The 22,715-nt window shown below is 41.4% G+C and overlaps 1 protein-coding gene across 1 annotated transcript in view; it reads right to left on the bottom strand.

Moving 5' to 3' along the window:
• The window catches only part of TRIP11 (thyroid hormone receptor interactor 11), a 53,660-nt gene extending 36,063 nt beyond the window's left edge, over positions 1-17,597 (bottom strand). Inside the window, exons 1-4 of the mRNA XM_070753183.1 lie at positions 17,150-17,597; positions 11,643-11,719; positions 11,385-11,495; positions 7,896-8,171 (exon numbers count right to left, since the gene is read on the bottom strand). Coding sequence (XP_070609284.1) covers positions 7,896-8,171; positions 11,385-11,495; positions 11,643-11,719; positions 17,150-17,291 — 606 coding nt within the window. The 5' untranslated portion in view covers positions 17,292-17,597. The remainder of the gene's footprint in view (positions 1-7,895; positions 8,172-11,384; positions 11,496-11,642; positions 11,720-17,149) is intronic.
• Between the last annotated feature and the right edge of the window lie 5,118 nt (positions 17,598-22,715).

The raw sequence follows: 22,715 nt of genomic DNA, 5'->3' as shown, positions 1-22,715 counted from the left end.
ATACGAACGGCATTGATATCGTCCTCAACGGTTCGAAGGGTGGAGCTGTCAAGGCCTTAAGGACGAGTGTTAGGTCCCAGGTAGGGAACCTATGAACTGTTGCCGGTCGAATGTTCGTCGCTCCTCTTAAGAAATCCCTAATCCAAGGGTGTCGTGACAAAGGCCGGTAAAAATCCTGACTCAATATTGTGGACAACGCCGCCACATGGCGTCGTAAAGTGTTCGGAGCCAAGCCCTTATCCAAGCCCGCCTGGAGGAATGATAGAACCGTCACCGGCAAGGCTGATATAGGATCGATCCCCTGGGTCTCGCAGAAGGAACGGAAGGCTGACCATGTTGCCTGATAGATGCGCAGCGTAGATGGTCTGCGCGCTGCTTGCATGGTAGCAATGACCGTGTCCGGGAGGTGTAGCTGTCTTAGGCGGTCCCCCTCAAGTGCCACACGGTCAGGCACCACCATTGAGGGTCCGGATGCGCAATGCACCCCTGACTGAGGGCTACCTGGTGGTCTGGAATTCTCCAGGGCGGAGAAACGGACAGCTCCCTCAGGTCCGAAAACCAAGCTCGTCGAGGCCAGAAGGGTGCTACTAGCAGTACTTCGGCTCGTTCCTGTATGATTTTGTGCAGAACCCTCTGAAGGATGCGAGTCGGCGGGAACGCATACAGGAGCCCCTCTGGCCAAGGGAGGCGGAGTGCATCCACTCCCTCTGTACCCGGAGATGGAAAACGGGAGAAAAAGCGAGGCAGCTGCGTGTTGTGGCTTGTTGCAAAGAGATCCAAGGTCGGTGTGCCGAATCGCGAGGTCAGTGTCTGGAACACTCCGGCGTCCAATTTCCACTCTCCCGGATCCAAGGTCTTGCGGCTCAGCCAGTCCGCCCACACATTCTCTTGTCCTGAAATGTGTTCGGCTGAGAGAGAGGCCAAGTGGACCTCCGCCCATCGGAACAGAGAGTCGGCTTCCTGCATCAGGCGTCTGGATCTCGTTCCTCCCTGATGGTTTATATAAGAGCGGGCGGAGACGTTGTCCGTTAGGATCAAGACATGGCGATCCTGTACCAGGTGAGAAAAGCTGAGAAGGGCGAGGGAAACCGCCTTCAATTCCAAGAAATTGATGTTGGTGTCCATCAAATCCTGAAAATTCCACAGACCCTGTGCTACGCTGGCGGAAAGGTGGGCTCCCCACCCCGACAGGCTGGCGTCCGTCGTGATAGTGACGAAGTCCTGACCTCGAAACGGTGACCCCCTTTGAATGGCCGTTGAAGTCCACCATCGCATGGACCTCCTGACCTCTGCCGGGAGAATCACCTGAACCCTGGTATGGCTGGTCTTCCTCCTTTGGTAGGGAAGAAGAAACCATTGGAGAGAACGCATGTGCAACCTGGCCCAGGGCACGACGTCGATGCAGGAGACCAGTGTGCCCAACACCTTGGACAGGAAACCCAGAGAAGGCCTTGGTTGTGACGACAGTGTGAGTACCAGACTCCGGATATTGGCCTGTCTCTCCTGCGACAGGAACACCTGGCACAATGCCGTGTCGATAACAGTGCCCAAGTGAGCCAATCGGGTTGTCGGTGTTAAGTGGCTTTTCTCCCAGTTTATGGTAAAGCCGTAAGTCTGAAGAGTGGCCAAGGTGAGTTGAAGATCGCTGTGTGCCCGGTCCCGGGACCTCGACAGAATCACAATGTCGTCGAGATATGCCATGAGGCGCACTGACCGGTGTCTCAAGGTGGCCGAGAGGACGTCCAAAAGCTTGGTGAACGTCCTCGGTGCAGATGACAGGCCAAATGGCATCGCTCGATACTGGTAATGGGAGCCGTTTACAAAAAACCGGAGAAATTGTCTGTGATCCGGTGATACTGGGACATGGAGGTAAGCCTCCTTGAGATCGATAGAGGAGAGGAGGTCCCCTGGCCGTATGGACTGCAGAATAGACCTGAGGGAGTGCATTTTGAATCGTTGATAACGCACATATCGATTCAATCGTTTGAGATTTAAAATCAAACGGACCCCGCCGGAAGATTTTGGGACCAGAAAAACAATTGAATAAAATCCCTGTCCCCTCAGGTGCATGGGAACCTCCTCTATCGCGTCTATGTCCAGTAAGTGGTCTATTTCCTGATGTAACATGGCCCTTTTTTGAGGATCTAATACCTGAGGGCAGGAGACAAATCTGGTTGGAGGCACATGAAGAAAATTTATCCTCAACCCATGAGTTGCTGTGGCAACTGCCCAGGTGTCGAGGGATGCAGCCCTCCAGGCGTGAGCAAAGTACTGAAGTTTGCCCCCCAGAGGGTAAGAATCTGTGCAGTCATTTGCCCCTTTTGGAGCCCTTAAAGTTGGAGCCTCGATATGGACGGCGTCCCTGTTGAAAGGATCTGCCACGGTCTGCAAAGTACGGTCTCTCCTGCCGGAACCCTCCCTGGTTGAAGGTGCCCTGTGAAAATATCCTCGACCCCTGAGAGACAGTTGAGGAGGGCTCAGTACGAAATGGCTGCCTTCTGTAAAAAGGTGTAAATCGTCTTTCTCCACGTCTGTTAGATTTTGGAAGGACTTTTTTCTTATCCTTATCTTCGATAAGGACTTTTTCAAGCGAATCACCAAACAATTGTTCCCCTAGGAAACGAGCCAAAGCTAAGCGCCATTTTGATTTAACATCGGCTTGCCAGCTTCTGAGCCAAATTAATCTGCGGGAAGACAGAGAAGAAGCTAGGGCGCGGGATGCAAACTTCGCCGCATCCATAGTGGCGTCTGCGGAGAATTCCGTAGCCGCCAGGAGCTTGTTAAGGTCCTGGCGGAGTCTGCTGTCGTCTTGGCTCACCCGTGATTGGATGTCCTGTATCCACAGGATGGTTGCTCTATTAAAGAACGAGGCAGCCGAGGCGGCTCGCAAGGCCCAGGCTGCCATTTGATGGGTCTTCATAGCCACAGTTTCCGCCCTCTTGTCCTCTGCCTTAAGGCCATCGGAGACCTCAGATGGAACAAGGGCTGTTGAAACCAAACTCGCCACCGGAGGATCGATGGTTGGGGGTGTCAGAAGAGATTCCATCTCCTGGTCAAATGTATAATATTTTCTATCAATCATAGAAGGCCCTTGTGCTGCCGCTGGCGCTTCCCAGGGCTTTTTGATATTGTCCAGGAAAATATCTGATGAGGGAATAGCCTCTGGTTCTTTCTTAGGAACAGAAAGCAGAACTCCAGTGGAGGCTGGTGGATTGGCATCTTTAGGTAGTTTTCCCTCTCCTGCCCCCTCAAAGGCCAGCTTGGCCTTGTTCAGCATGATTCTAAACAGAGAGGGCTTGAAGAGGCCTACCAGGCTGGGTGGTTCGGGCGGTTGCTCATCCCCTGACAACCCTTCACCCTCATCAGTGTCCTCCTCTCTAGGATAGAGGTCTTCCTCAAGGGAGCCTTGGAACGAAGCTGGGGCTGGAGGTGCCCACACATTCCTTTGTCTATGAGGGAGCTGGGTAACAGGGGCTTGTTGCTGTGCCCCCACAGTGATCCCTTGAGCGTAAACATTACTTATTAAATCCTGAAGATTCTGTGGCATGCTCTGCCAGGTGTCAAAGGAGTTTCTCAAACCCACAGCAGAAGGTGTAAAAGTAGCCATGGGTTGGCTATACGAAGGACCTGTATTGCTGGCCATGGGTTGGGTATACTGAGGGCCTGATGATAATAGGGGGCGTTCAGGCGACCAATCTCGTTCCGTTGCCGAGCCTACAACCCCCGCAATGCCAATTAGGGGGGAGGCCGGGGGGGGGCGAAGGCCCCCTGATCAGAGTAGAATGAGGCTGGGGCGCTGGCGTCTGCCTCTGCGAGAGCTCTAATTGTCGCTCGAGCGCTCGAATCCTTTTCTCGGCCTCCTTCAGAGAAGCTGCCTGAGAGGCCTTCGCCTTACTTTTGTCAGAAGCAGGCTTGTCCTTGGGGGTAGCGGGCCTGATGGAAGAGGCCCCTTCCTCCCCCAAATGAATCGAGTTATCGGCCATGGTAATTACTCACAGAGAACTGACAAACTCTTCAAGAAACAGCCGATCGTGAGCGCAGCCAGCAATAAAAGCCGCGGCTGCTGCCTGACCCTTTGTGCGGTTGCGCGTTGCCAGGCAATTAAGAAAAAGGGAGGGGGTCACTTTTCGGAGCTCTCACTCGCTCCACTCACTCCCTCTCCCCGGCAACCAACTGTCAGAGCGGCAACATGGCCGCCGTGCCGTTGCCAAGGTTACCGGCGGGAAAACAAACCGCCGCTGCAGCCGCCGTTCTGAGGCCTTAGCAAAAAGCCGGCAATTGCGATAATACGAGGCTTGGCGCCTCCGTGAAGCCCAGCCGCTCCTTCTGGTCGCCTGAATCCGGCTCTGGTATGTTCGCCGGTCGGGGCAGGCCCTTTCCGACGTCAACCCTCTCATATCTCCAGGTGCGACCTCGGGGGTCGGGGACCTGGTCGCCCTGGTACAATTCACACCCCCCTCATTACGGCTGATTCAGAACGCCGTTTATCGATAGTTTGCTTGGGGGGGGTGGCGGCAGGGCGCAACAGCCTGGTGGACAGAACCCACGGGGGGCCTGGTTCACCACTGTAAATGAGAACGAGCCATCTCACAAACCTGCAAGAAGAAACAAGAAAAACACAAGTATTAGCAATAATAAAAACACAAATACAGCATTTACTACATATCAAACTAATACTACTAAGGAGAAAACTCAAAAATGTCCCTTTACTGCGACTGAGTTTTCATGACTGGTGGGCTAGGGGGCGGTGCCTGCATAATGTTTAAATTAAACTCAGTCCCTCCAATCAGACTGGAGAATTACCCACGTTGGACTCTCCTTGCAAGTGCATTGGAGAAAGACCTCATGGTCCATCTAGTCTGCCCTTATACTATTTTCTGTATTTTATCTTAGGATGGATATATGTTTATCCCAGGCATGTTTAAATTCAGTTACTGTGGATTTATCTACCACATCTGCTGGAAGTTTGTTCCAAGGATCTACTACTCTTTCAGTAAAATAATATTTTCTCATGTTGCTTTTGATCTTTCCCCCAACTAACTTCAGATTGTGTCCCCTTGTTCTTGTGTTCACTTTCCTATTAAAAACACTTCCCTCCTGGACCTTATTTAACCCTTTAGGTCCAGGAGGGAAGTGTTTTTAATAGGAAAGTGAACACAAGAACAAGGGGACACAATCTGAAGTTAGTTGGGGGAAAGATCAAAAGCAACATGAGAAAATATTATTTTACTGAAAGAGTAGTAGATCCTTGGAACAAACAAACTGCTAACTATTTGAAACTCCTGATGTTGGGGGGGGGGGGGTGAGTTGCAACATATCCTAGTTTTTGGACTATAAGATGCACTGGCTATAAGACGCACCAAGATTTCAAAAAGGTAAGTAAGGGGAAAAAGTTTTTGTCCCTCCTAGCCCCCAAGAGCAGTCTGTAAGCCTCCCTAACCTTCTGCATGCCCTGTTTTTTGTAAAAATTGGCCCATATTTTTGCATAAATGGGGGCATTTTTGCTTTCCCCTCTGCAGGCCTTCTAAATCCTCTGTGTATCCCATTTTGTGGATGAGTGAGAATGAGATGATAAAAATACAGAAAAGGTGACTGGGTTGATTGGAAAAGTAGGAATGAATTAGAATGATGATTGGTCAGTATACGCTTAGAAAAATGGCAGTCTGTTCCAACTATTTAAACTAAGTAATCTATTCATAGGTACCCCTAGAAAGGAATGAAGAAAGATAAAGAATTTTTAAATGTAAAAATTTATTTTGGGGGTACTAAGAAAAGTGAATCTTGGTTTTAAAAAATGGTCTTGAAAGGGAAAAAAAGGAAGTAAAAGAAACTAGAGAAAAGTAGAATTAATGTAGTAAGAAAAATATTTTATACAAAAAGGATCAGAAAATAGAGTAATCTTCAGCAGAATGAATGGAAAGCGGAGATAAGGAAAGAGGGAATAGTTTGCTTAAAAATCAGTATGGAGACACACATAGCATCAAAAGCAAATGAGTCACAAATAAACGAATGCATGAGCAAACATGGACTGAATGCAAAAATGAATGACCAATAAGAAAGAAGTATGTTGAGGTGTTTGGATATACACAGGAAAAAGGAAATAGACACTCAAAACAAATATAGCAATAGCACTTAGACTTACATACCGTGCCATAGTGCTTTGCAAACACAGTATATTAAAAAAGAATGAGTGAATTAAGAAGGGGATGAGAAGGAAAGGTCCAAGCAAGTTATTGAGGAAATTCTCAAAAAAGATGATGAGAATTATAAAAAGCAAAAACCAATGAATCAGTGTGGGGACATGGTAGAAGCAAAGAGAGTTTTCAAGGATAATTAGTAGATAGAGAAATATAATGACAACCATTACTATAAACTACATTCAGCAACAATTTGCATTACAGAAGTATAATTTGTTTACCTACGTATGTCCTATTCCATTTTTCTACTTTGTACATATTGTATTTTTTGAAGGAAATAGTGTGATGGTTACAAATGGGTAATGGGTAAAAACGAGAGTCGCCCAGAAAGTAATGCACATTTTTTTCTTCAACAATTCTTTATTGAGCACAATGAAACTTACACACAAGAAAGAATGATGTTTCTTCTACACTCCCTATTTTTCCACATAATCTCCATCCTGTTCTATGGCCTTCGTCCAGTGAGACACAAAGGCCTGTATGCCCTGTCGGTATCACTCCTTGTTCTGGTCACAAAACCATTTCTGCACTGTAATGGCCTCACCCTCTGTGCCCAGTGACTAACCGTACTTCTGTCGACTGCAGATTTTCCATAAACTGTATACAAACATTTGTGAATTTTCCCAACAGTTTCTTTCTCCGCAGTGAGAAATTCAATGACGACAGGCTGCTTGTAACGTACATCAGTTACAGGAGCCATTTCGAAACACTGCTGCAGCTATGCTATCTGTCTGAAGAAAGGCAAAATTTACACACGCACTCCTGACAATTCAAATAATGTATATCTAAAGTTTTGTATTCATACCATTACTGTAGGCTGAGAAAAAAATGTGGTGCATTAATTTCTGGGTGACCCTCAATTCAAATAAAATACAATACATACAACCAGTAAAGGGCAGCCATTTGCAGCACTACTGGAACGGTCTGTGAGGGAGTTTACATGTGTGCGCGCGCGCCCTTTAACTTCCTGCGCAATGAACTTTAAGTTTCTGAGCTGCCCAGCAGCTTGGAGAGGCGGCCAATGTAGCGGCCCGCCTGTCAAGGAGCTGCTGGACAGAGTCTGGGGAGAAGACTGGCAAGGTGCTGCTGGAGCCCAGGCCGCCCTCAGCCAGACACAAACAGCAGAAGGGCCGTAGGAAAGCAGGGCCAAGGTCCAGAGAGGGGCAGCCACCACGGGTGCCCTAGGCCATGGGTGGGTCGCTTCTGGGATGCTTCCGGGGGCAGGGCAGCTTAAGCAGGTGAGGCAGCGACCATGTCTTCTGGCCGAGCAGTTCAGAGAAGTGGTTGATGTAGCTGCCCGTTGCCAGCTGCACCCGCTCACGCCCCACCCTGGAGGGTTTCTTCTTGCTGGCTGGTGGCTCTTGGATGGAATTGACCGCCACTGCGCCTCGCAAGTCCCAGCCCCACGGCCGCTGTTCAGCCCCAGCGGCACCAGTGGTAGAGGCACCCCACGCCTTCCGGATGAGCGCTGCACTCTCTGGGCCCACCTAGTGGTGGGCGCTGTCACTGCTGGCTGAGGTGGCAAGATTCAGCTTCTGCACATGCGCAGAAGCCGAATCTCGCGTGCATGGCGGGCAGTGATGGAGATGCGCACGCAACTCCATTTCCACCAGTGGAACAGCGTTCAATGCTGTCCTGCTTGGAGCCTGCCCCTGCATATAACATATGTAACCTGTATTATTCAGAAAAGAGACGTACCTGTGCAATCTGCTTCCAGTGCTCAACTTCAAATTCAAGCCTAGAAATTTCACTGGACAGTCTGTTTATTTCTTGTTGAGACCAGATCACATCTCCAAAATCCATATCATCTCTATGAAAATCAGAAGAATGATGTCTAACAGGAACAAAAGAAGCTGATGTTGTGGCTGATGGAGAAACAACAGTTTTTAACTGTGATGATTGAGCAACTGACTGCATTTTCTGTAGCTGCTCCTGTAAAGCATTCTGCCTGGCTTTAAGATGGCTGATTTCCACCTAAATCAAGACATGTACATTTCAGTAAAGAAAATGTTCAATCCAACATTAGCGGCAATTTTTAATTTTAATTTTGCTTTTTAAATCTTGTTTAATTTAGCTAACAGCTACTAAAATTATCCTTAAGATATTTCATTAATTGTACCTTTTTCTCTTGTTTTATTTTACTACTGGTAAGAAGAATCCCTTAAGTTAAGCTTAACTTCTTCCAATTGCATGGACATGCCCTTGTAATTTTTTGTCAACAACATAGCAGCGGTTAGCCACTACATTCTTGAGGATTTTATTTCTGGCTTCCCAGGATAGGATTGGTTATCTTCCATCTGAAAACTAACCAAGCCCTATAATTAAAAGGTGTAGGGGCATATGCTATCAGTCTGTTAAATGTAAGGTAAATTACGATTAGAATCACTAGGGAACGTTCAAGAGGGAGAAAGAGGAAATAAAAGGGGAAGGGAGGAGAGAAGAAGGGGGGAGAAAATAGGAAGGGAGAGAGATGGAGAAAGAAAGTAGGAGAGGGAGATAAAAGGAGGGGGGTATAATGAAATAAGGAAAAACAGACAAATAACAATATAAATAGGTGCAAAATAGGATATTGATTTATGATAGATCATATAGAAATGTATAATTATGTAGGCACTGATATGACTTATGATATATGCATAGATATATACATATAAATTATGGAGAGAAAAATAAAAAACTTTTAAAAAATGAAAATTAAAAAAGCCTACTTTTCTTATATTGTTCATAATACAGGGGGGGGGGGGGTATTTAGTCAGCCACCAATTGTGCAAGTTCTCCCACTTAAAAGGAGAGAGAGGCCACACCAGGACCTTGAAATGCTTCTTACAAAGCCACTCCTTCATTGCCCTGGTGGTGTGCTTGGCATAATTGTCATGCTGAAAGATCTGGCCATGTTTCATCTTCAATGCCCTTGCTGACGGAAGGAGATTTGCACTCAAAATCTCATGACACATGGCTCCATTCAAGTCGGTCTGGTCCCTTTGCAGAGAAACAGCCCCAAAGCATGATGTTGCCACCCTCATGCTTTACAGTAGGCATGGTGTTCTTTGGATGCAACTCAATATTCTTTCTCTTCCAAACATAATGAATTGTGTTTCTACCAAACTGTTCTACTTTGGTTTCATCTGACCATATGACATTCTCCCAATACTCTTCTGGATCATCCAAATACTCTCTAGCAAACTTCAGACAGGCCCGGACATGTACTAGCTTAAGCAGAGGGACACATCTGTCACTGCAGGATCTGAGTCCCTAGCAGTGTACTGTGTTACTGACGGTAGCCTTTGTTACATTGGTCCCAGCTCTCTGCAGGTCATTCATTAGGTCCCCCCATGTGGTTCTGGGATTTTTGCTCACTGTTCTTCTGATCATTTTGACCCCATGGGATGAGATCTTGTGTAGAGCCCAAGATCAAGGGACATTATCGGTGGTCTTGTATGTCTACGGAGTCTATGGAGAGGGGCGGCATACAAATCTAATAAATAATAATAATAATAATAATAATAATAATAATAATAATAATAATAGTGTCTTCCATTTCCTAATTATTGCTCCACAGTTGATTTCTTCACACCAAGTTGTTTGCCTATTGCAGATTCAGTCTTCCCAGCCTGGTGAAGGGCTACAATTTTGTTTCTGGTGTCCTTCCACAGCTCTCTGGTCTTCACCATAGTGGAGTTTGGAGTATGACTCTTTGAGGTTGTGGACAGGTGTCTTTTATACTGATAACAAGTTCAAACAGGTGCCATTATTATAGGTAATGAGTGGAGGACAGAGGAGTCACTTAAAGAAGAAGTTACAAGTCTGTGAGAGCCAGAAATCTTGTTTGTAGATGACCAAATACTTATTTTCCACCATAATTTGCAAACAAATTCTGTCCAAATCAGACAATGTAATTTTCTAGACTTCAGTTTTCTCATTTTGTCTCTCATAGTTGAGATCTACTTATGATGTCAATTACAGGCCTCTCTCATAAAAAGATGGGAGAACTTGCACAATTGGTGTACAGTTTCCCTACTGTATGTCAAGGTCTCTGAATAATACCACAAGTAATAATTTTTTACCAGACTCTTACAATAATGCCTCCATGATATCAATTATATAACTTGGCACTGATGTTAACATACTGTAAAACAATCATTGCGCAGTATCTCAGCCTGATACAGTGGTTATGAGAAAGAGCCTATTTGCCCTCAGAAAACAGTACATGTTGTATGAGTCTTATCATGAGAGAGTATATTTGCAACATGAGGGAGAAGATGCATCATAGTATATGTTCCCATTCATACCTTTCCAACAATGGGAAAGGCATTTATGTTCGACATAAGGAAACATAAATTACATATAATGATCTGTCAGAAAAGGAAAATTCCTTATTAATGTAATAAATATACATTTAAAATTTACTAACTCAGATGCTAAATATAAATGCATACCTATGGGAATTTACTATAATAGCAAATCCATATTTTTTGTATTTAAAACAAACATGGATAAAATAGCTGTTCAATCACTCCATCACTTTGAACTTTTCATGACAGAATGCATGTCATTTCATCAAGGCTATACAGCAGCAATTTGTCCTCTACTGGCCTCTTTTTTTTGTCTTCTATTTTTCCAATCATTACAGTTTTCTCCAGTGACTCTTGCCTTCACATTATATATTCACAGTATTTAAGTTCTAGCTTTATTAAGATGTCTGGTATTACTTTACTAGGTACTGAATGATTCTTCCTGTATTTCAAGGAATTCTGCAAAAATCTCTCCAATACCACACTTCACAGGATAAAACACTCTTATGCACAGCAAAGCAGCATAGACTGATCTTAATTACATCTTTATGTTTGTTGAACATATTCTATGCTGAACTGATTTCTACATATCTATATACGATATTTCTAGGGTTCAGCAATCTCCCTGAACTAATTCCAGAATTCATAAAGAACAGCAACTATTCCTGTTTCAAAAAAAAAATCAATTACAAATGAACTGTAAGCTTCCTTAAACATAAGTAGAGCAATATAAAGTCAATATAGAGAACATCTTGTTATGCTGATTCTTAACAATTCAAAATAACGTATGACTTGTAGAAAGGATTGATGTCACATAACACACATTTACAAAAAACAGCCAAGTGCATAAAGTCACAAACTAAATATTGTTTAACTAGTTTGAGCCATTAATTACCTCTTTTTGCTGTAGCTGATTGCGGCAATCTATAGATTTTTGCTTTATCTGAAGCTCTGCTACATTGTTCTTTTCTTCAAGTTCATTACAAATTTTATTCAACCTGTCGTTCTAGAGAAAAATGCATTGAAACATTAATAAACAAGAGCCTAAAACTCATTTAACCCAGAGTACATACTAGATCTGACTCCCAAACATTAGAAGAAAATGTATTTTTTTCTATTTGCTTCTACTTGTTTTTCAGAAATAGCATCCTACCTCTGATCTCAGTGTGGACTGAAGGTTTTCTACATCTCTCAGACTATTGTCAGATACAGGAAAATCAACTGCAGCACCTGAAAAGAGCAGGAAGGGAAAGAAGATGAAGATGTTATATTTCTCTCTCTCCTTTCTCTCTCTTTCATTCTCTCTCTTTCACACACACACACACACACACACACACACACACACACATACACACAGAGAGAGAGAGAGACACTACACACACACAAGTACCAAAATGGGATTTGGGTTTAATTCTAGGGTGATGAAAGTGCCTCACTCTGAATGCTTTTTAATATCTTCTATGGATTGATTGATCAGATCTTTTAAACATTAAGCCAACAGTGGGATGTGGCTCCAAAAATGCAAATGCACCAAAACAAATAGAATTGTGGAACTCAGAATAAGTAGTTATTCAACTGTATCTTTTTTAAATCAGATCCCCATCCCTGAGCACTCCTTGAATCAGGAAAAAATGATGATCAGTTTCAGACCAATCAATAAGAATGATTAGGGAACTAAAAGCTAAGTCCTATGAAAATATATTAAAAGAGATGAGCAAATTTAATCTAGAAAAAATATATTCAAATAGGGGGATACAATAGCACAGTTCAAATCCCAAGGATTTGATACATAAGGTCAATAATTATTTTTCTCTGGAATGAGAAAAAAGTTCCAACACAGAAACTTTACTAGTTATTACAGAACACCCCCACCCCAGCATAATAGTAAGAACAGTGTGACAGTGGAATCAAATATGCCAAGCTCGTCTTTCACAAATTCCTCTTCCTTTTGCTCCTTTTGTTCAACAGAAGGCTAGACTGTAATCCATGTGGTATTTCTGCATTGTCTTTCACAAATTCCTCTTCCTTTTGCTCCTTTTGTTCTGCATTCAACAGATGTTAGACTCAATAGCCTAAATGGCCCCTTCTAACTGTATGATTAAATGACTAAATCAGGCAAGACTCAACCCAAAATTAATGGAGATGATCAATATCTTTAGATGTGGTGAGGTATATTCCATCCTGTTTTTAAAAAGCAAGTTATAAGTCTACCCTTGAAGAAACATTTCCTTGCACCAGAAGATTGAGCAATTTTAAAAACATAGAAACATAGAAGACTGACGGCAGAAAAAGACCTCATGGTCCATCTAGTCTGCCCTTATACTATTTTCTGTATTTTATCTTAGGATGGATATATGTTTATCCCAGGCATATTTAAATTCAGTTACTGTGGATTTACCAACCACGTCTGCTGGAAGTTTGTTGCAAGGATCTACTACTCTTTCAGTAAAATAATATTTTCTCATGTTGCCTTTGATCTTTCCCCCAACTAACTTCAGATTGTGTCCCCTTGTTCTTGTGTTCACTTTCCTATTAAAAACACTTCCCTCCTGAACCTTATTTAACCCTTTAACATATTTAAATGTTTCGATCATGTCCCCCCCCTTTCCTTCTGTCTTCCAGACTATACAGATTGAGTTCATTAAGTCTTTCCTGATACATTTTATACTTAAGACCTTCCACCATTCTTGTAGCCCGTCTTTGGACCCGTTCAATTTTGTCAATATCTTTTTGTAGGTGAGGTCTCCAGAACTGAACACAGTACTCCAAATGTGGTCTCACCAGCGCTCCATATAAGGGGATCACAATCTTCCTCTTCCTGCTTGTTATACCTCTAGCTATGCAGCCAAGCATCCTACTTGCTTTTCCTACCGCCCGACCACACTGCTCACCCATTTTGAGACTGTCAGAAATCACTACCCCTAAATCCTTCTCTTCTTAAGTCAGTTTCAAGCATCCAATTTCACAAAAGCAACCAAAAATTTAGCAGCTTCACAAATCCAGGTTCATCTGGATACTGTTTATCTGAACTAATGCAAATTGGGCTTTCAGATGGCAAAGTAACAGTGGCCAAAAATTTGAAGAGACCAAGTTACATACAATAGTAAAGAACTGAGATCTAACATACTGCATAAACTATTGCATAATATTCATAATTTCATATGTTAGAGAAATATAATCCTTAGGCTCATTCAATGTAGATTTGAATCTTCTATGTAAAGGGAAATATCAGACATTCAAACTGGCTTTAGAAAAAACTGAGGAAGAAGATAAATTATTGCCAAGGCATCCTGGATAAATGAGAAAGCCAAAAATCCTCCAAAGTAGTCAAAATGCTTCATTTATTACACAAAGGCTTTGAGTTGCATCAGCTCTGGGAATGTCCTTAAGAAAAAGGAAATTCCAGAATATTATACTATTCTCATGCCAAATCTATGTACAGGATAGGTAGCCACAAGCCAAATAGAACATGGCAAAACAGACTTGCTCTAGTTTGGTAAAGTAATAAGAAGGACTGGATACTCTCTCCTTATTTATTCAAGCTATATTCTGAATACAGATAGTCCTTGTTTTAGGACTATTCATTTAGTGACTGTTCAAAGCGACAACAGCACTAAAAAAGTGACTTACAATCAATCCTTACACCTAAGACCATCACAACATTGTTGTGGTCATCTAAACATCATTTGGATGCTTAACAACCAGCAGGTATTTATGATGCTTGCAGTGTCCCTGGGTCACCATTTGCAACCTTCCCAGCTGGTTTCTGACAAGAAAAGTCAACAAGGAAGTTGCCAGGAGGTTATAAATCACAGTCATGTGATGTCTTGCTTAGTGACCATGGCAAACAGATGCAATGATGTGATGCCTGACTTAATGACTGCCCTGCTTAACAACACATGTTCTGGTCCCAATATTAGTCATATTATGTGGTACTGTATACTGAATTTTCCAATTCATCTCCTTTCAATATTATAATAATTAATAATAATTTATTAGGCTTGTATGCCACCCCGACTCTTTGGAGAGGGGCAGTATAGAAGTCTAATAAATTATTATTATTAATTATTATTATATTGAAAGGAAATGAATTGGAAAAGATGAGCATAGTTTTAAAACAGAAGAATAATTTTAAAATAATTTAAATTATTGCAAAGTCACCCAATCATTGAGAGGTGGGTGGCATACAAATTTAATTACTGCTATTAACATGCAAATTATTTACAAGATCCGGTAATAAAATAGTAAAAAAATAGGACTGTGATTAATTAACAAAATGAAAGTAATATCAATAAGTTCAGTAAACAGTCTTAGAACTGACAATGAAGACACAGAAATAGTGGATATAATCTGTTTTAGAATCAGCTCTCTACAGTAAAGGAACCATCAATCAAGGAATACACTACAAGCTAGCACTTCACGGATATAAATGAAATATATAACATCTGATTATATTTTCCAAATAAACTTTAGAAAACATAATTAGATGCTACAACATGTTATTATCTATAGATTAGAATCATGCAAACAATGGCTTTCCTTATGAATTCCATGAATGTGAAAGATGGGCCTGTGAAGCAGAATAGAAAGAACACTGAAATTTGGTGTTGGAAAAACATAATAAAAAGCAATGAAAATAAACAAATGGGTCAGGGAATAAATCAGAATTCAGGTGTAAATGCCAGGTTCAAGCTGTAATAATTTGGATGCATTATGCAAAGACTCATATCTCCTGATAGGACCATAACATTGGAAAAAGAAGGAACAAAGAGACTAAAAGAGTAATCAGCAATAACAAGGATGGAGTTGATTACAATAGCATTAAATGCCACTGAGAAACTTTAAAAAGCCACACTGAAGACAAGACCATTCTGAAGAAAGTCTATCTATGTTTGTAAAGAGTGGAAACAAATTTAAGGCTACATAATCCATCAATTAATCATCAATTTAACTATTGAGGTCCATCCTAACCAATCTGCCAGATTAATTTCAAATCTGGAACTCTAATGCTAATCATCTAGTCTGCATCTTTGACTTACAAATACATCCAGACTGTTTTTCTTGTTGGGCATCATATTTGTGACACTCAGAGTGTAGAAAAACAACATCTGCCTACAGGGACAACTATCAAAATAAGCCCAAAGCAAATAAGGAAGAAGGCTATATAAAGCCCTCCAAACCAACTTTATTTCTTCAGAATAAAATAAAGAATGTCTAAATTATGATACCTTAGAGGTGACTCCATTCTATAATCTATATACTTTGTATATTAATTAGCTTTTCTTAAAAGAATGTAATCCATATGGAAGAAAACACTAATCTGTACAGCAATTATGGAATTAAACACCCAAGATTTTTTTTAAGCAAGCTTCTCAAGATTCTATTATCCTTGATCTCTGTATCCATCTGTTTTTTTAAAGGTAGCCTTTCCAGACCTGACATTTACAAATATATTAGGGCAGTAATTCTCAGAATTTCCAGTTGGCATGTAGGTGCTGGTTGAGTGCCTACAGGATAAATGGGTCTGGATGGGTAGGAACTGGCCTTAGCTCAACCCTGGCAAGACAGAATGGGTCTGGGTTTTTGGCCCTCCAGGCCCAGATGATATTTCATCTCTGACTCTGGATTGGTTGGCATTGAATGGGGACACAATTTTGGGGCCATTCTAAACCCACCACTTCTGCTCAAGGACCAGGTGGCAACCTGTGTCTGTATATGAGGAGGTTGTCTTTGTACAGATTCACCTAGTATACCAACTGCATTCCTTCCTGGACTGGGGCCTTGGTCACCTCCCATGTGGGTTACTACAACACGGTGTACATATGGCTGCACTTGAAGAATATACAGAAGCTATGCCTGGTATAGAAAATCATGGTGCATGGAGCAATCAGTGTCCATAGGTTTATCTATATGGGTCCTCTTTTGTGTGAGTGTCAGTGACTCCAATTTTTCTTCCGGATTTAAAAGCTTATATGGCACAAGGTCAGGTTATCTGCAGGACTGCCACTCCCTATTAGACCAAGTAGGGTAGGCATGTTCCTAGTCCCTTCTCTTGAATATTGTCATCTTATGGGTCTAGGAAGTATGCCTTTTCCATGGCAGTCTCTACCATTCTCTACCTAAGACTGACTGCTGGGATATGATGAGGTGAATAAGAGGATTTATGGTTTTAATTCATATATGTATTATGCTGTTTTAATTGTTGATCGGGAGACACCAAGGGTTTGATATGTATATAAATATTTTAAATAAATAATGAAAGTTGTAGTTCCAAGTTCTTTGTTGTTTACCAGGTGGAAGTTACCCTTTGCTTGCTTGTTTGCAATATTCAGAGTTATTGGGACGGAAGACAGAAAGGGTAAATTAAACAGAAGACTTTCTCTTTTCAAAAAACCCCCAACCCTCTACCTTCCTCTTTTTCAGAGGTACTTGATCCAAGATCTCTTCCTTGTTTTTCCCACAGAAGGGAACCATATGCCACCCGTTCTCCACCTGCAGGACACAGGTTAATATTTACAGGGAATATCTCCACAATCTCATTGGAGAGATTGTTTTGGGTGGGTGGGGGAAGAATCCCAGTCCAAAAACCTCTAAACTGTCATATTCTGGGTCTTGGTCCTAACCCTGACCCCCGTCCACCTCATCCCCATCTTTTCTTACCTACCACCTCTTCTGTCCCTTCTAACAGCATATCCTTGGTGAAGCTGGAGATATGCCCGGTCAGTGTCGACAAGCTGCCTCCGACCTGTCCCACCAGGGACTGGCCGAGTCCCGCACCGAGGCCCCCCAGCCACGACGACATCCCAGTCAAGGCTCAACACAGTCCTCGGGGGAAAGAGAGAAAGCACCACAGTAACAATCAGCTGGGGTCTCCGACGCCGCTTTCCCCAACTCAAGTCGGGTGCGTCCCTCGGTTTAAGCAGCTTCGAGCCAAGCAGCAAGCTGCCGGGGTCTTTTTTAAAAAAAAAAGCCCTTGTCGTAGGATTTCTACCGGCCTGCGGTCCCCGACCGAGGTTTCTCAGTCAGCTGTAAGGCCTCCGAATCGAGCTGCCACCTCGACGGCCGCCATGACACCTCCAGCTCACCATAGAGCAGGACAGGGTAGAGCGCCTTGTTGACGCTCGGGTAATGCGTCTCAGGAAACAAAGGTCGACGGGACGCTGGAGGTAGGCAAGGTGGCGCGCTCTCAGCCTTAGGAGGACCGGAAAGGTAGCTTTAGTTTCACCTGGATTTACACCTCCGACCCCCACATACACCTTCCCAGTCTTTCCAAAAAATTGGGTGGCGCAAGATGCTTTTTGGAAATCCATTTAACCCCTGGCTAATCCCCATCTCGACATTCCTATTTATTTGTATTAGAATAGAATAGAATTAGTGTGATTGGACACACAAGGAATTTGTCTTTGGTGCATATGATCTCAGTGTACATAAAAGAAAACATACATTTCACAAGAATCATGGGGTACAACATTTAATGATTGTAATAGGGGTCAAATAAACAATCAGGAAACAATATTAATAGAAATCTTAAGGATACAAGCAACAAGTTACAGTCATCAGTGGGAGATGGGTGATAGGAATGATGAGAATAAACTAGTAGTAATAGTCGTGCAAATAGTTTGACTGGTTCCATTTATATTGACTGGTTCCTAATATGATTGGATTGCTTATTTGTATGGGATTATCATTAAGTGCTGTACCTTATGATTCTTAACCAACTTTTCTTTTATGTACACTGACAGCATGTGCACCAAGAATTCCTTGTGTGTCCATTCACACTTGGCCAATAGAATTCTATTCTATTCTATTCTTTGAAGATAGATCTTAGACTTTCCCCCCTGCGTAAACAGATGTGAAATATTTCACAGAATTAACAGTTATCCAGAAATATTTGTGGCTGCCTCTCCTTTGGGGTTTCATCAGTGTTTATGAACAGTAAGAGCGCTTTATTTTGTTCCAGTACAATTTCACAACACTTCACAATAGATGCCGTCTTCCATTTTAATCTGTTTCCTGAATGTATAGACCAGTGATGGCAAACCTTATTTCCCTTGGGTGCCAAAAACACGTGTGCACTACTACGGATGCGTGAGTGCCCACACCCATAATTCAATGCCTGGGGAAGGCGAAAATGACCTCCCACACCCCCTGGAGGCCCTCTGGAGGCCTATTTCCCAGCTTCTGGTGGGCCCAGTAGGCCCATTTTGCACCCTCACCTAGCTCCAGAGGCTTCCTTGGAGCCTGGGGAGGACAAAAACACCCTCCCCATCCCTCCTAAAGGCCCTCTGAAGGCTGAAAATGCCCTCACAAAGCCCCTGTGTGAGCTGAAAATCTGCTGACCAGCACACGCATGCTGGAGCTGAGCTAGGGCAATGGCTCGCGTGCCGGCAAATATGGCTCTGCATGCCACCTGTGGCACCCATGCCATAAGTTCGCTATCACTGGTTTAGACAGTTGTAAGTGAATACCAGATTTTCAGTGCTGTTGTCACTTTGAATGTTTGCTAAACCTTGGAAAGTTATTCATGTCACTGATTTGTATTTTTAAATCCCTTATCATTATTTAAGACATCAGCCAGTTTCATTTTTATGTCCAATGTAGCATCTGTTTCTATATTGTTTTTGTAGCCTTGAATTTTTTAGTTTCAGTCTTGTCCAATAAAATTTGTTCCTCTTCCATCACATTTTAAAATTGTCTATTCATAGATGCAGACACTGTTAATATTAACTTCTGGGTCCATTGTTCAAAAATAACCTTCAGTAAGCCCAGGGGCAAAATATTTTGTTCCATTCTTTATTAGTAATTCAAATGTGTTTTTTTACTGTAATATTTTTTCAGGTTCCCTCTAGTGTCCAATATTCAAATCATATCATGTTTCTTTTCAAGATACTGTACTTCAAAACGAAAGAATTTTCTCACAGCAAGGAGTCTTCTAATTAATTGAAAAATCTTATTTGAAAATCCAAAACCATAGTGCTAATTACCTTTTACTCTTTATTTCAAAAGAATTTATTTATTTTCTTTTAAAAAATTAAGTCCTTAAACTTGGATTTAAAATGTATTTGGTAAGATATCTGGTGCTGTAAAGCTTGTTGTTCCAAAGGATCCTAATACCTTAGTTAACCATTTTCTAAAAGTGGTTAGAAAAGTAAGCACATGAACCCAGAGTAATTTGGAAAGCATCAACTTGGTTTGAGAGAAATGACTATTCTCTCATTGCCAGAGCTCAAAACCTACCAGAGACTACTGTCCTATGTTCTGACAAGGAGCAACTCTATGGAGCATTTCTGGGTCTTCTTTGTCCAAAGAGGAATTAGGAAGAGACAGCCTACTTTAGTTAGTTAGCTAGCTAGCTAGTTAGTTCAGAATAGCAGAGTTAGAAGGGCCCTGGAGGTCTTCTGGTCCAACCCCCTGCTGAGGCAGGAAACCCTACACCACTTCAAATATCCAATATCTTCTTTAAAACTTCCAGTGTTGGCGCATTTACAACTTCTGAAGGCAAGTTGTTCCACTGATTAATTGCTCTGTCAGGAAATTCCTTCTTAGTTCTAAGTTGCTTCTCTCCATGATTAGTTTCCACCCATTGTTTCTTGTCCTGCCCTAGGTACTTTGGAGAATAGTTTGACTCCCTCTTCTATGTGACAACCTGAGATATTGGAACACTGCTATCGTGTCACTCCCAGTCCTTCTTTTCGTTAAACTAAACATACCCAGTTCATGCAACTGGTCTTTCTATGTTTTAGCTTCCTGTCCCCTAATCACCTTTTTTGCTCTTCTCTGCACTCTTTTTAGAGTCTTTACATCTTTTTTACAGTGTAGCAACCAAAACTGGATGCAGTATTCCAAGTGTGGCCTTACCAAGGCATTACCGAGTAGTATTAACACTTCACATGATCTTGATTCTATCCCTGTTTATGCAGCCTAGAACTATCTAATACAAATACATACAAATCTAATAATCTAATACAAATCTAAACAAATCTAACATACAAATCTAATAAATAATAATAATAATTGTTGGCTTTTTTGGCAATTGTTGCACATTGCTGGCTCATATTTAAATGGTTATCCACTAGGATTCCAAGATCTCTTTCATGGTTACTGGCATTGAGCAAGGTACCACATATACTGTACCTGTGCATTTAGTTTTTCTTGCCTAAATGTAGCTTACTTCATTGAATTTTATTTTGTTAGATAGCGCCCAATGTACAAGTCTGTCAAGATCCTCCTTTACTTGAGCTTATCTTCTGGAGAGTTGGCATTCCTGCTAGCTTGGTGTTGCCTGCAAATTTGATGAGTTCTCAATCCCCTCCTCCAAATTATTGATGAAGATAGTTCTTCATTTTTCCAACTTTGTCTTCAATTTGCCATTTCTTCCTTAGAAGTCCCCATTTGCAGGGCTTTTTTTCCATTATGAAAATACATAATTCAGCCAAGGTTTAAAAAGTTCAAGTTTAAACCTGAAAAAGCATAATAATGCTAAGGAAATATTACTACTTGATGGTTCAAACCAAATATGGTCAGGAACCTGATGAAGATTCTTTTTTCAACTCTAGGTGGCTTGCAATAAAAAGCAATTCAATTTTTAAAAATCAAACACAAAATCAAGCAATTGGTAATCATAATAGGTGATCTGACCTCCTTCCCTATGAAGCTGTACCCTTCCTGGGCCAATGCCCGGGGGAATAACCAGGTTTCAAAACCCTTTCTGAAGTTAACAGGGTTAATTTATATAAACTAATTTAGGCTATAATAAAGAACAACATATTCCCTAGTCGCCAGTTCTTTTCGTTTGTTTTACATTGAGCATGAACTTTGTCTTGTGTGATGCACTATTATTTTCAAGAAGTTCATAAAGGAACCATTAGTTATCATAGAACTGAAGGTAAGCTGGACTTTGCTTTGCCCTCAAATTATAGCTTATTTATACAAAGGCGACTGTTGTATCTTACATATCACAACATATTTTCAATTTTATTTATTATTACATTTTTATGCTGCCCATCTCCCTTATAAGTCAACTCTGGCCAACTACAGATTATTAAGGGATTGGGACTAAATCTGAAGCATGTATTTTCCCAAGCACCTATGTTTGATGGAGGACAATGAACCAAATGACTTTTGCCCTATGGAATATTATGTCCATCCCTCTCGGAGAATGAGATTGGCTCCATCTCTGATGTCCTTGCAGAAATCCCCCCAAACCTAGGTTTGGGGATCTCAAGGAAGTGGTGATTTAATGAGATAGCTACTTTGCTTGTAACATCTAATATTTTTTCTAGAAATTAAGTATGTTTAATTATGAAATTAAAATATATTTTAATGTTAATTTTCAATATTGTGACTTTTTTAAACTTTTTTTACCAGGATCATATTCCCAAAATCTACTGCTACTATGTAAACCACGAAATGGTTTACCACAAGTTGACACTTACAGGGTTCCACCTTTTTTAAGTGCATGTTAAATGGAAAAAAATATTTTTTAAATCTTTGTTTCATAATTTATATGGTATATACTGTATATGTTTTGAAAAGATACCTTGCTTTGATGAAGAGATACATTTGAAAGAATTGGACCTAAATTCATTCAGATTCAACTTGTCCACAAGGACACAATTTATTGGAAAAGTAAGAAAAAATAAAATATGTTTTTACAGGCTAGTATGGTTTCATTTCATGGCTTCTATACATCTTTTCATATATTTCTTTTCAAGTAGTAGCTTAAACACAATTAAAATGAATGCATGAAGCTTTATGTAACTAATGCTGTTTTTTTCAAATAGCATTCAGAAATATGGTATTTTTTGTTAATAAATAAATTAGGCAGATCTAAAATAGCTATCTTCAGTTCACTGATTGGCAAAGCTAGATACACATATACTTATAGTACACTGCTCAAAAAAAATAAAGGGAACCCTTAAAACAACACAATATAACTCCAAGTAAAACAAACTTCTGTGAAATCAAACTGTCCACTTAGGAAGCAACACTGATTGACAATCAATTTCACATGCTATTGTGCACATTCAACTTTGTACAGTACAAAGTATTCAATGAGAATATTTCATTCATTCAGATCTAGGATGTGTTATTTGAGTGTTCCCTTTATTTTTCTGAGCAGTATATTTATCCCTGGGCCAAATCGCAGTGCTTGCACTTCTGTAATAGTTTCACAGAAATCAACAGTATATGAAACATGAAAGTAAGAGGCATTTGACTTTCATAT

The sequence above is a fragment of the Erythrolamprus reginae genome, chromosome 1 (assembly GCF_031021105.1).
Source record: "Erythrolamprus reginae isolate rEryReg1 chromosome 1, rEryReg1.hap1, whole genome shotgun sequence".
Classification (NCBI taxonomy): domain Eukaryota; kingdom Metazoa; phylum Chordata; class Lepidosauria; order Squamata; family Dipsadidae; genus Erythrolamprus; species Erythrolamprus reginae.
Note: the sequence above shows the minus strand (reverse complement) of the source record. Positions and strands in the feature narration are given on the sequence as shown.